This window comes from Camarhynchus parvulus, chromosome 1, assembly GCF_901933205.1.
Source record: "Camarhynchus parvulus chromosome 1, STF_HiC, whole genome shotgun sequence".
In the NCBI taxonomy this organism is placed as follows: domain Eukaryota; kingdom Metazoa; phylum Chordata; class Aves; order Passeriformes; family Thraupidae; genus Camarhynchus; species Camarhynchus parvulus.
Window position 1 is genome coordinate 63,367,340 of NC_044571.1, and position 14,317 is coordinate 63,381,656.

The 14,317-nt window shown below is 41.4% G+C and overlaps 1 protein-coding gene across 2 annotated transcripts in view; it reads left to right on the plus strand.

Annotated features, from left to right (window-relative positions):
• The first annotated feature begins 333 nt into the window (after positions 1 to 333).
• Positions 334 to 14,317, plus strand: part of RNASEH2B (ribonuclease H2 subunit B) — a 38,414-nt gene continuing 24,430 nt past the window's right edge. For both annotated transcript variants that reach the window (XM_030947988.1, XM_030947998.1), the window contains exons 1-2: positions 334 to 450; positions 11,401 to 11,472. In XM_030947988.1, coding sequence (XP_030803848.1) covers positions 390 to 450; positions 11,401 to 11,472 — 133 coding nt within the window. In that variant the 5' untranslated portion in view covers positions 334 to 389. The remainder of the gene's footprint in view (positions 451 to 11,400; positions 11,473 to 14,317) is intronic.

Consider the following 14,317-nt stretch of genomic DNA (forward strand, 5'->3'; position numbering starts at 1 on the left):
TACACAGTAGGTCAGGGACTAACAAAACAATTTCCATGCCAAGTGCCGATTCACTAATAAAACTTTCTGATTGTTTGCGGACCCAGTGACTTCTGTCGCTCCTTTGGACCACGAGCCTTTAGGAACCTCGGGCACTGCCTTCCCCTGGCGGATGGGACATCCCGCCCGCCCGAGTCCCGCGGGGCGGCGGAGAGCAGGACCTTTGCCGCCGGCGCTCCCTCACGGCCGCACCGCCCGCTCCACGAGCGCGCCGGGAAGGGGAAGAGGCGGAGCGGCGGCGCATCCCGAGTCATGGCCGCGCCCCGCCGCCGCCCGGCCCCTTCCCGGCCCGCCTCGCCCGCCATGTTGCGGCGGCGGCGGCGGAAACGGGATCGCGGGGCGCGCGGAGCATGCGGGGCGCACGGAGCGGGCAGGGCGCGGCCCCCGCGCAGTGGGTGCTCATTGCCCCAGGTAACCCGGCGGGGCCGCTCCGCGGAGGGCGGCTCTGCCGCAGCGCCCGGCTCTCCCGCCCCTCTGGCCGGCTCGGGCGGGGGCGGGCGCTCGTCTCCGGGGCCCGGGGCAGGTACCGGGGCTGCTGCGGGCGGCCGGGCCCCGCCCGGGTGTGCGAGGCCGCTTTGGGACACGGCCTTTATACGAGGCCCCGCACGGTACCCTCCCTCCCCTCTACAGGGCCCCCGTTTCCCTCGCTGGATCAGTGCGTTTAATTTATGTCTGTCATTAGGGTTTTGCCAAGGGCTCTTGCCACCGATGTCCCTGATGGGGTCTCGCTGTCCTCTCCCCGGAGCTGGCGGACCGCCTTGCCTCCATCTCCTCAGTCTCTTCCTGCAGTTTTTGAAGGAAACGATTTAGTGCCCTAAGCCACAGCTGTCAAACAGACTTCAATGCTAAGCCAGAGTGAGATCTCAGCTCCTGACTGTGAAGCAGCAGAGCTCCCCACGGCAGCTCTGCAGGTGCAATACCCACTGAGTTGTGGAGGCTCGCTCTATCCCATGCCGCGCTGAATCACTGGGAGGGTGCCTTTGCTCCTTACACGTATTTCTGGCCAGGATCAGGTTTAAGCAAACAGATCACAAAATGTTTTGCTGTTAAAGAGGATGAGTGAAACCGGCTGTGTTCAAATGCCAAGACATTAAGAGGAAGGAGACATAACTGTCTTTTTCTAGTTTGGTTTTTAAGGAAGTGCAGCTTCCATGATTATCTGTGGGCCAGCTTTGTACTGTGGCTATTTCCCAACTCGCCCATAACTGGAGAGTGTTAATAACCAAGCCTGATAAAAAGGATGAATTCTTTGGAGTAATTTTCTGAGCTTTGCCTGTGATGATGTGAGAAATGCTGTAAATGGCACCACTGAAGGAAAGGTATAGCAAGAGCTTCCTTCAGCAAAGGTTGAAAATAAGACAGGAGCTCAATCTTGAGACATGTGCCCATAGGAAACCAGGCTTCTCTAGTTACATGAGAAGCAGAACCAATTGCTATGATTTCACTGATTCCTCTCTTCCTCTAGTTTTAACTTTTCGGTTCCACCCTTTGGTATCTGATGTGTTTGATGCCTAAGAAAGGAATTTATAAAGTGAGGAAGTCCTTTTTTTAATATTGACTCTATGCGGACTAGGATTTAAAGCTGAATCTCGTATCAGATGACTGGCTATGCCAACAGATGTCCATACTGTGCAAATATTTACAAATATGCTTAGCTTATGCATGAGTAGTCAGTTCTGTGCAGTAAGTTAAATTCTTCAGTAAGTGTTTGCAGGATTGGAGCCAGAGCTTGTAACTTTCATGAAGCCAGACAGTTTGTATTACCAATTATGCCAGCACAGCTCTGACAAAATTTATATAGTACTCCAGACCTGTAAGAAAGTTTATTAAGCCTTAGTTGAACTTCAAAGCACATAGTGATTTAAAAAAAAAGTCTGTGGCTGATAAATTCAGGACTCCACAGCTGATGAGAGCCAGCCAAACAAAACATTTCATGATTTTAGTTTTGTTTTAGCATTATTTTCAGAAAAGCTTTTTTAAGTAGGCATGTTACCACTTTTCACAATTTTGCATTTCATAACTGCTCTGTTGAATGAATCTCAGAATTTTTTCATTGGCTGTTTAGCAGAATGTGTAGTAGGAAGACCTGATTGCTTTCAGGAATGAAGATGGTTGCAGTTGGATTTAGAACAAAATTGTCCTTTGACGGTAAAATTCTATTCATATGACAATCTCTATCTTTGTACTACCTGTATGGCATTATGTTACATGCATACCTAAAACCAACTGGTGCAGATAAGTACAGGATCTGTTTCTGGGTGTGAGTTCAATGCCATTTGTTCTTGAGTCTACTGAAAAAAGCTTGTCTGCTTTAATATGGAAGGTTATGAAATTACTACTGATTTCCTTAAGTACACATTTATACACTGTTATATTGCATGGATAATGAATTGCTGCTCTGCCATTCAGAGCATGTGTGATGACTGACAAGACAAATTTCAGTTTTATTTTTGATTTTGTAGTTTTTATATTGGTTTCAGTGTTCTGGAAACAGCTCAGAAACAAGGACTCTCTTCTGTCAGGTAGAACTGCGCATGTTCTTTGTTGGAGTCATGATTCTGGTTAGAGGAATGCAGTCAGAGTGAGTTTTTTACCAATGCTGTGAACTGTTTTTAGAGGGACAGACTGTCACTTTCTGTAGCAAGTGATTAATTCTGTCAAATTTCCAGCACTGTAAAAGTTTGGTAATTAGTGGTCCTCCCATGCCTGCACATCGCAGGGCAGAGCTACAAACCATATGCTCAGCAGTTACTTTACGTGGTTTGTAAAGGTGGGTGAAGGTGGGGAGGGGAAGCAGGGTTGACTGAGGCAGTCTTTGCCCTTGCCAGCCCTTCAGCCACACCGAGACACTTGTGCTGTTTGGCATGGGGGAATCACACAAAGGGGAGTCCAAGTAGGAAGGGAAAAGGAGAGCCTCGGACACTCATGTCTGAGCTGACTGCTAAGCAACTTCTGGGTGAGATTGCAAATTTTACCTTTACCTTTACCTGCCCTTGGCCTGGTGAGAGGTGTTGTGATGGTGTTTCTGCTGATATTTGCTCTTTTTTTCCATGAAGACAGGACAATTTGACATGCAAATACAATCATATATTTGATTTGTTTTTGTAAGTGTAATGGTTCCTTGGTTAGGGATTGAACCACCAAGGGCAGGACAAAGAGGGCAGCCAGAAGTGATGTGAGAGGACTTAGGAAATGCTACTCAGGCAGGGTGAGAAGAGGGTGGTAACCATGTTCATCACTCCAGAAAGTCTGGAAGCTGCTGATGTACCTTGTGCAGCCTTATTGGGCATGTGTAGTGAAAGGCTGAGAAGTGGATGTGAGCGGCCAGGAGAGAAAACAGGGAACAAATGGGAAGAGAGTAGATGGAGGGATTGGTTGTTGTGAAGGAAAGTGAAAGGACAGAAAACTTGGTCATGTTGGTGGTGGTAGAGCTGTGCATGCTGGCCTTGAAACAGCGTCACCTCTTAGGGCCGTTTCTGCAGTTGCAGATTAACTGTGCAGTGGATATACAGGCACCAGATTTGGCCTGGGGCAGGCTCAGCTCAGCACTAGCAGTTTATTAGTTCAAGTGCTGTGCCATGTTAACACATCTCTGCTGTTTCCAGAACCAGCTTTGCAGTGCAGCTGCTTTCAGACAGTGTCTGAACATAAGTCCTGGTGGACCAAGCTGGCTCTGTTTAGACCCACTTGGGTGTTTCTGTGCTGTGCTCCATGTTCCAGGGGATTTTATTAGCTTGGCTGGAAGTCTGGATCTGAGCTTGCTTTGTGCAGAGTAGTTGACGTCGATGGTTAAGAAGACCTCCCCAATCTGGAGTTCTGGAGGAATCGTGGTACAGAGACGCCAAAGTGCTAATAAGTCCTGAAGGACCACACGGGCTTCAATGGTGGATAGCTGAGTTTCCAGATAGTGCTTTCCTGCATTTTGAGTGGGTGATCAAGGCTGTTACATTACCCTTGTATCCAAACTGTTTTTCCGTGAGAATGTAGAAATGGCCGTACTGGCTTTCTGTTTTTGGTCTAGCTACTGAACAGGTAAAAGAGAAAAGTTGTAGCTCCTGGGGATTAAACTTTGGCTCTCTCACGGCTACAAAGTTACTAATGATGTGCTTCAATAGAGCAGATTCTGTCTGTATTTACTGAGTATCCACGTGCTTAAAAAAATATACTGCTACTTTTTAACGTGAATGTAGGAAATTTCTACCTGCCTTTTCAGCTGGGCCCATGGAACTGCCATTTTTTATGTGTTCTCTGAAAATCACAAGAGCTAGAAGTTATTTTCTAGACTGAGAAATATTGCTGAGACCCAGCAGTATTTTAGGGCTATCTAAATCTAAAGATTTTTAATTTTAGGCCTATCTAAATCTAAAGGCAGAGCTTTGGAAAACTCAAATACTGTGATAAAGTCACTGTGTCTGACATAGATGTGATCTGAGCTCTGTATAACAAATAAACATTCATACGTAATGGTGTTAAACTGGTCTTACCAAAATCACACTAGCTGCTTAACAGGATTGGTGTGAAGGACAGTCTCTTTTTCAGTATTCCTCAAGGATAGGTGTTACGTCAGAACTGAAACTATTTATATCCTTAGCTGATTTTAGCAAAGAGGTCAGGAATTGAAGGCAGTTTTCTAAGTGTGATGTTCCACTCTACACCTAAAGTTAAGACTGATGTGTTTAATATGTTCTGTCTTTGTCTGTGTTGGGAAAATAAGTAGGGGTTAGCTGCATGCTGAAAATTATTCTCAACCTTTATTTTTCTGAGCTAGACAAGTTTAGCTGAGCACATTTTTTCAGTCTGCTGTTTTCTTAAACAGTAAATTGATTAGCTCTTATATTGTTTTATGGGAACTGCCATATGAATAGAACTGGAAGGGTTGCAATGGGGAAGGGAAAGTTAACAATCCTATTATTTTTAGGAATTACTTATTCAAAAATAAAAGGAGCAGTTTCAAATTATACTTGGCAGATTGTTTGAACAAATCTCATATATGCCAAAAGTCAAATGGAGGCAGAAATAAATGGACTGTGATGCCAAACCATGGGGCATCAGCACACATTAAATTAATCCTCCATCCTTTCAGTTGAGACTAAGGAACTTTTGTCTCCATGCAGTAACCGAGGAAGTATTTGACTTGAAAATTTTGGGTCATAGTGAGAGAAGGTGTCATAGCAAAAGAAGCTGTGCAATACTTAATTTGTGAAAGTGGTTTGCTTTAAAAACAGAAGTAGACAGGTTTTGCATTAATTTTTTTTCCATCCTTGCACTTTGATACATGCTTTCACTTACTGTTTTTAAAAAAAATCAGTTTATCTGCTATGAAATAGCTCACACTGCTGGGCTGTTCGAGTGCTTGAGTCAAAAATTGTAATGAGTGTCAAAATTGAGCAGAATAATTGAACATTTATACTTTCCCAGAATAATCTAGGTAAAGAACTTGGAAATAATGTTTGCAATAAACAAATATGTATTTTTTTTTAACAGCTGAGTCAAAACATCAGAAAATCTGTATGAAATAATTGCACATGTTCATATACCTTTTTAATAAAGTGAATGTGAATATGCTTATTTTAGAAGTTAGCACTCTGGGGCATATTTTACTAAACCTCCCCCTAAACTGGCATTTGCATCTCCTGAACAAAGCCTTTTGCCTGCAGGTAATTTGCACTCTTTCTTACATGTCATCTCCTGAAAGGCATACTGAGCTCTGCTGTGAATAAAGCAGATATAACTGGCAAGCGAAGGAGCCAGAAGGAAGCATAGCAAATAAAATAACTGAAAAGAGATGTTTTAATGTGTAACACCATCTCCTACTTCTGCTTTCTGCCATCTGGCTTGGAAGAGACCAACTTATGCCAACTTAGGCCTCTCTGCATATGGGAATAGGGCTGATTCAGCCAGTAATACAGCTGCACCAGTGCTGACCCTATATATATTGAGAAGGGAAGTCTGTAGTTTTTATCCTTTCAAGTGATAACCAGTTCTTGAACTTCTCAAGACTGACCTCCCCTTTATTCAGCAGAAACTCTGCACGTTCTGCCAGGCATCTCGACATCAGTAATGGGTGAATTAGCACTGTCCATTGCTACTAGTGAGTCCATGAACATGGGTTTTTTTTGGCTAAGAAGTGAATTATGCCAGCATAAAGGGAAGCCAAAAGATGCTCTCAGGCTTAAGTCTTAAAATTTAGCTGTATTGCCTAGCTATGTCCTGGAGCAAAAGACCATTCAAACTGTCAAGTAGCATTTCTTTCTGAACTTGTGGTCAAGATAGAAACCAGTGCCTTTTTTCATACTGTGTTTTATTGTGGAATGTTCTAAATTGTGTCACATTGAACATTGTTTCCTTAGGGCACTAAACAATAAATGCCATGATTACCAAACCAATTATAATTTTGTCTTTTACACAATAGGCATGGCAAAAGTCCCCTCACTGAAGCGAGTACTATGTACAGTCATAGAAGGAGTAAGGTGGTGAGGTAACATCAAGTTTACATAACTGAATAACAATTAAGATTCTTTCCAAAAATCAAGTGTGGGCAAATACAAACTCATACCTTTTATGTAAGCACCTGCAAAATATTGGCTGTTTGCAGAGGTGAATCGAGCTGTGTTCTGTTCGATACTCCCCTGAGTATTGTGAGCCAAGGAAGCAACAATGTAGACCTCTGGCTCATCTTCTGCTTCCTCAGCTCTGTCAATTCACACATGATCTGGTTGTCTAATTCGTGTGCATTGGTCAGACACCTGTGTCACATGTGGAGTAGGGAATATTCTATGCCATCTGCTCCTGCCATGGGTTCTGTCTCTTGTTCCAGTGAACTTACTGATAGGATTGAAAGTTATTTACTTCTTTATTCTGGTTGGTTACTTCTCAGCTGGATGAGTGAACTGAGATGACTTGCTGTAGGGTCATGAACTTGCTAGTTTTGGTGGTACAAAACAAGAAGGGAGCAGAGTTGGGGACCCCAGGACTGCACTTTTCCATGGACTATGTCTTTGGTCATTTGAAGCCATTTATGATACAGACTGTATCCTCAGTCTGTGCATACCTGAATTAATTTATTATGCTTGCAGTTAATTACCTTGTAATTAGCAAAATTATCAAAAATTTGGGTGATACAAAGTACTGGATTTATTAATTATTTTTCACTAGGCTTTTTTCAGGGCATGCTGCACAACAAAGGACATGGACAGTGAATTAAAACCATTTTCTTGAGGGTTGAGATTCTAAAAAGAACACAAATAAAATGTTTAATAGATCTAACCTATCTGTACCCTTAGGCTACACAGTTTAAAGTCTTCCATAAAATATCTATTTAATGACCTCCATCATAATGTCTCCATCTGACACACCTTTCATGCACAGTTAGAAGTTAAGAAGGGAATGGAAAAGACTTGTGTAAGTGACGTATGGTTTAATATCTGTTTTTAAATGAAATCTTAACTTTATATTTCCAGACTTCAATAGTCCTTTTTCTTTGCAGAGTGGTGGTGGTTGGGAAATTTGTGCTCTCAGAGGGTTTTTTCCTCTTACGCATTTGACAGATATTTTCAGCCTTTTTGCTTGCTTGGCTGGCAGCTTTTTGCATAGGAACTTCATATAACTTGATATTAGTCTGTTATATATAGTATTCTATAAGCATTTTTTTTAAAAAAGTTGAATAGACTTTGCATCATCCATAACAGTTTCATAGCTCTTAGTGGGAGTTTTACATTGTTTTTCAATTCATTTCTGTTGCTGTACCAGGTAACACTTTTTTTTGTTTTAACAACCAGATTCATTAGTGCCTCATATCTATCCATTGTGGAAGAAATTATTGCCAGAAATCCTTTGAAAGCTGGTTCATTTTCACTTCATATTTTGTAGAATTTGCCTGGTTGTATGTCTGACCTCCATGAAACACAATAATCTTTTCTCCTTTTCTTCAACTGCCTCCTGGAAGTGTCTGCCTTCTGTCTTCCCAGGCAGTTTAAAGAGTGACTTGCTGGCTGAGATGCCTCCTTGAGACAGGATTAATAGAGCTCCTCTGTACCCTTCTGTCAGTTTTTTATATCACTGTAGTTTGTGTTGTCCTAGGAGAAAATCATGCTGTAATGACATGTGTTAGTGAGCTGACCTGACTGTGGGCCATTGTTGGTAGAGTGTACTGTTCTAAAAGCTCTCATCTCTCTCTCCCCAAGTATTCTTGTAGATGACCAAGTTTCTCAGGGCTGAGCTATGGGAATTGTTGTAATAAGCATAGTGGCAATCATCTGATGTTTTCCTTTTGAATTTAACAAAACAGCTCTTCCTGTAATGTTACTTTTTACTGTTTATTTTCTGCAGGGAGTGTTTTCTTATCTGGAGGTGAACCTTAAAATTGAAAAAAAAATTCCTAACCTAGTTTAACTCTCAGTTTTGCTTGAAAATGGCTGCAGTACTGCTTTTTTAAGACGTCTGTGTTTACTTAGCTATAAGAGATCCTTGCTAAAGTAGAAGGACTGATAAATGTAATGGCATTAAAGAAATCCAGTTACCTTTCCTGGCTACAGTCCAGAACACAAATAAGTTAGGTTTGGACACCTAACATCAAAAATCCCTTGCTCAGCATTTTCCTAGTCATTAGGTATTTAAACTCAGATAAATAGGGCCTTCTTTGCCCTTAAGGCCATATTAATACTGCATCCAGTTTTCCAAGCAGGCATTCTCCCAATTGCCTCTTTTTTCTGTCTGCCAACTTGACATATAGTAAACCAATCTATAACAAAAATATACTTCAGATGCTCCTGGAAGTGGAGTGGAATACTGCCTACATTTTGAGGAAATTGAATGTTAAAAAAACTCAAAGAAACCACTTTTGCCTTTGCCCGGTCCTTCCCTTCTCCTTGTGTGTGTGCATGTCCCTTCAGGCAAACCATTTTCCATGGCAGCCATGTGGAGAGTGTGAGGTACACTCTGATCCCATGAGATACTGGGACAGAAGCCTGCAGCTTGGGCTGTTGGTTGGGGTTTAATCCCTGGTGCCCTCTGTGCCATGCTGAACCCCTTGGAGCCTGAGGAGCACCAAAGAACTCCATGGGCAGGGCTGTGCTGCTCTTCACCACATGGGGAAGGGCTCCTGGCAGGGTCAGAGGGACAGAGTAGAGGGTGCTGAGCCTGGGATAACATAGGGCAGGCCTGGATGAAGGAGGGTGGTTATCTGGTTGGGAAGGTAGAGGACTGATGAGGAAGAAAAGGTAGACTTGTATTCCTTGGGTTTGTTACACTTAGTGCTCCCTACCTGTAGGTGTCCCCCAGGCTTAGCAGAGATGGATGAATTCGGTGTGTTACTAGCAGGTTAGGAAGAGAACATCTCAACCCAGTAAAGATGCAAATGTCATTAAAACCAGCAAAAAATTAGGAAGGATTGTCAACTTAATTGCTGACAAGATGCAACTTTGGGCTCAGCTGGACTCATTCCCAGTGTTCATCAATCTGTGCATGAAGAAAGCAGAGCGAGCGAGCGCTGAAAGTTCCTTTGGGGTTTTTTTGTTTTGCTTTTTGTTTTAAATTTTGAAACTCACATTTACTGTGTATATTTTAATATGTTCATGTGAAACACATCAAAGTAAACACGTGCAGTGTGTTTCTTTCACTATCATTAATCACTTCAGTGTTTTAAAAAGTAACAAAAAATACACTAATGTTAAACTGTGGTCAAGAATTGAAATATACACAACTCTAGAAATTGGAAAGTCGCCTTTGCCAGGGCAAATGTAGCTTGACAACCATGTGTTTATGTATCAGCGTATGAAGCAAGTCTGCTTAGCAAATACGGATTTTTTTCCATTAAAAGCCCTCAACTTATATTGAAACTTTTTGAAGCACTTTTTCAAGCCACCTGAAGACTCAGTTGAGTATTGAAGAGAAGAAAATTACTTTAAATTCTCTGAACAACTCTGAGAATTATTACCCTCCAACACTTCTATCACTAAACACAGTTGGTTTTTATGTCCTGCTTATGTCTTTATCTAGGCAACTTCTGTTGGTGCACAACTGAATAACAAGGGTGGATATGAAGTTTGAGAGTTATTTGGGCCTTATTTTTTTTGCCCATGAGGTGTTAGTGAAAAGCCAAGTGTGAGAAGTCCACTTGTCCTTTTCAGATACGGCTGGGGCTTTCAGCCAGGGTGGAGGACAGCTACTTTCAGTTGTTCCTACTTCCCTGTTTGCCAAATAATTGTGCCAGCTCCCTTTTCCCAAACCTGCTGGATGTTACTGAAAGGGGAAGGACAATGTGGCACCTTCAGTTCATTTGAATAATCATGCAGTCTGCCTCTACTGCTCCTCTCTGCTTTCCTCAGCAGCACTGTAAAACAAACATCAGCCTGATCTCTGTCAGTCCATTCTCTGGGGTCTGGATACTCATTATATATGTGAAATGTTTTAGTAATTTTCCTTGCTCTGATGAATGCCTGTATGAAAGGAATTGAGGCAGAACTGGCAGTGTGCAGGCTAAGAAAGATGATGCTGTCATGGTGCTCTTTACTGAGATGTGGGAAGTTGTTTTCATAAATATAAGTTAGACTTTCCCTACAAAGAGAACTTGGCTAGAATATAATTAACTGGAAATACTTATAGATGTGGTTTTTTGTACTTGAGTCAGTGTCCTTGTGGTAGCTGTTTCTCTCTTTTTTCAGTTTCACAGAAAAAATTATGCCTTTGTGGCTCTGCTTTTTATCTTCTGTTTGTTCAAAGATACAGGAAAGAAAATATCTGTAAGGGGCTTCAGCCAGAGGCGCTGCATTCTCTCAGCTTCTTTTTCTTGTGGGGGGAATTAAATGCAGTCTTGATATTTCAGGTTTATACGTAACAGATAAATAAGTGTGCATGTTTTTCACAGACATAACAGCTAGAATAGGCTAATTCCTGCATAATCTGACTTTGTGAAAGCTTTAAAGGATAGTTTCTGCCCATGTGTATTTTACCTTTTGGACTTTCTTAATGTCTACATTGTGCTTGGCCTGACTAACCAAAGCATTCTCATTGTCTTTGTGACTAATCAGGGCAGCATATCAGTTCATCTTACTTAACTGGGATGTCAAATTTAGGAGCTCTCTCGCCTGAAGGCTCTCTAGGGGGAAGTGGTTTTCAAAATCTAAATCATCCCCAGGTGCGTATCTTTCCTGTGACAGATAGAGAGTGCCAGGAAGTCTGGAATCATAATTTAAGTGCCTTGATCAGGTAGGATGAATTTGGGCTGAGGCATACAATTTTTAGGCAGATGTGTGTGTGTGTTTTCAAAAAGTGTCAATCCAATTAATTCTGAATGTCTTGATGAAGCAGATGTGAAATACTTCACAATTTACAAGTTCCTAACTTTTTCCTCTCCCCCTGCAGAGGCTGCAATTGACCCCCCAAAGACACCTGACAGCGAACCCTTGTTTACAAAACTGCGCAACCCAAGCACAGGCAAGTTCTGGAACTGTGACATGAGCTTGTTAAAATTCTGGTTTTCTCCAGCACCAAAAGATTCATGTTTCTCAAAGCTGAAATAATGATGATAGGTACAAGTCTTACGTGCCAAAGATACTGCTGGTTATGCCAGATGGTTAATGCTGTGCAAACATTCAGGATTTCTTTTATAATTTTAATTGGTTGAACTGTTTATTCATCAGAAATATTGGCAGAACAAAAAAGGGGTGTAATTTAAGTTCTGTTTTTAAGTGCATTAGTTTTGGGGAGCTCACAGTGTTGGGTGTTGAGTCCAAGCTTTTTTTTTTAAATCGAATTTAGGCTTCTTAGCATTCATCTTATGCTATAAAATAAATAGAGTTAGAAGAAGTGATTCAATTGTACTTACCAAGCTTTTTAGGTCTTTTCATTTTTAAATCTAATTTTCTTCTTGTGGCCTGGGTCATGGTGTCTCTTTTCTCCTTAACAGAAGACAAGGCACTTTGAATTCAAAATACATTAGAAAGACCAGCAAATGCAGGCAATTCAATGACACCACCATCCCACCATTACTTTCTTCTAGTCATATTGTTCTTTTTGTCAAGGATTTTTAATTATTCTATGATTAATTAATAATTGGAGTGTGTGATGCTGCAACAGAAACTTGCAGCAAGCCTTTGTTAGGGTTAACATTCTGTTTGAAAAACGTTTTTCATGATGTTTTTTTTTTTCCTTTGCCTGAGCTAGTTTCTTTTCCGTAGATTAAAGTTTTATGGTTTTGGTCTGAAATTGACTGCTTGTGTTTTTATGTATTTACATATATGTGTATAACTGAGTCTTCAGATGAATTTTATTGTCACAGTATAGGACCCATATTTGTTCTTGAAAGAGGAAAATTGTCAAAAATAATAATACAGAATGTAAAACCACTTACTCATCATGATACCTGTTTCTTGATTGCTCAGATTTGCAATGGGAATATAAAGCCACATCTATTTTCCACCTGTGTTATTATTTCCTGCTCTAGCGTACTGCCTTTGTAGTTTGTTATGCTTTTAAAAGCGTAGATGTTAATTTGTTTTTCTCTGTGTAAAAAGAGATCTGTTTACCTTGTAGAATCAAAGATCTTGGGGAAGTTTTCTGGGGAAAACCTAAAGTGCAGTGATTGTCTGGGTGTGTTCCTTTAGAAATGCAGGACCTTATTTATAGTCCTGCATAGACTTTCAGTTATGTAGCCTGTTTTAAATACAAAGTCTGAAAATGGAAGAACTGAGAACACACTATTAATGTATTTTCCTTACCTTTGTGTCTAACAGATGAATTGTTGATGCCAGATACTGTATAAGTAGGCACTGAAGGACTCAGCACACTGTAGAATCAATGCTGACCCCTTTATTAAATAAAAGCATGCTTTGTCCTTTATATAGACAGGTAAAAAGAACAAGATTTCTATCCCTTACAAAGGCTATAAAGTAGGATCAGACTGCAATTCAGAAGTACCACAAGAACCATTAGTGAAGTTGCAAACAAAGCTGTCCAGGTTCTCTCTCCATCCCCTGCAGTTCCTGTCCTACAGTACTGTAGGGAACCTGTGGTGACTGTCCTTTTAGCATAATGACATAAATTAAGGAGCTGTACTTAGGTAATAAAAAGGGTTCTTTTCCCAAGATTTCATAGCTCACCACTGGATTTGGCTAGCACACTCCCTGATAGGAGTCTTAAGTTGTTCAGTCAGCACTTCTGTGAGTAGTTTGATACGGGCCGGATCAAACTGTGGTGTAGACCCTTGTTGAGGGTGCACATGGTAATGATTGAAACTTCTGCTCCCCCCTTATGACTACTCATTGCTCCTCTCCTCCCCTACCCAAAAGAAAAATTATCAGAGTACTGAAATTATATCCTTAAGTGAGGTTAAACATCTGGTCAGCCTTTTGGATAAAGGGGAAAAAAATGCATTACCAGTCATTTTTGGGAATTCATGTGTCTGCCCATTTTTGCTGACCTCCCTCCGCACCTGGGGGTGTCTGCAGACTGAGAAGAGCAGTGCTGATGTCAGCTTTCAGGGCTTATACTGAGGCTTCTCTGAGCCAGCCCATCATCTGCAAGTCACTGCAATTTATGTGCTCTGAGCAGGACAGCCCTGCTGTAGTTGCTCTTGTTTGCTGAAGATGGATTGATAAGCAAGATAGAAACAGTCCAGCCAACAGACTCAGCTGACCACATTTCAGTGGCCCCTTCTGTAGTTGTGGCAACTTCCCATTTCAGATATGGAAAATGCCAGTCCTGTTTGCAATGTGTTGGTCACCCTTCCATTGTAACCCAAAACTAATGTCAAATGAGACATGCATTAGGGGATGACCTAAAATAAAGCTTTCCTTTTCCTTTCCCAACTATTAAGGTTCTGATGGGCGCTTCAAACCAACTTCTTCTAGCTTCCTTGTTTACTTTAGATGTCTACCCATACAGAGTCATCACAATCCATTTTGATGCACAAAAAAGAGTATTTCAGATTGTCCATGAAAGGTTTGAGACTTTTGTTCCCCTAACCTAGAGTCTGTATCCTCAAGACAAACATAATGGAAGGAGAGGGAATTCTCTTGTTTTCCACCTTCTCTCTTCACTGCAGAAGAAAGCTGATTTCTTGAGTGATTTTGATTTGGGTTTGGATCAAAGGCTTTGTGTTGTAAGATGAACTATTCACACATCTTATTTATTGATTCAAATTCAGTTTCGTTTATAGAGCTGGTAAATGAACATCTGTATATAATAGTGTTTTTTGTCTGAGCTCTCTTTGTAGTGACTTTATGTGGACTGTGTGTATGTTTGTGTGTCTGTATGTATATAAGGCACATTCTTCAAACAT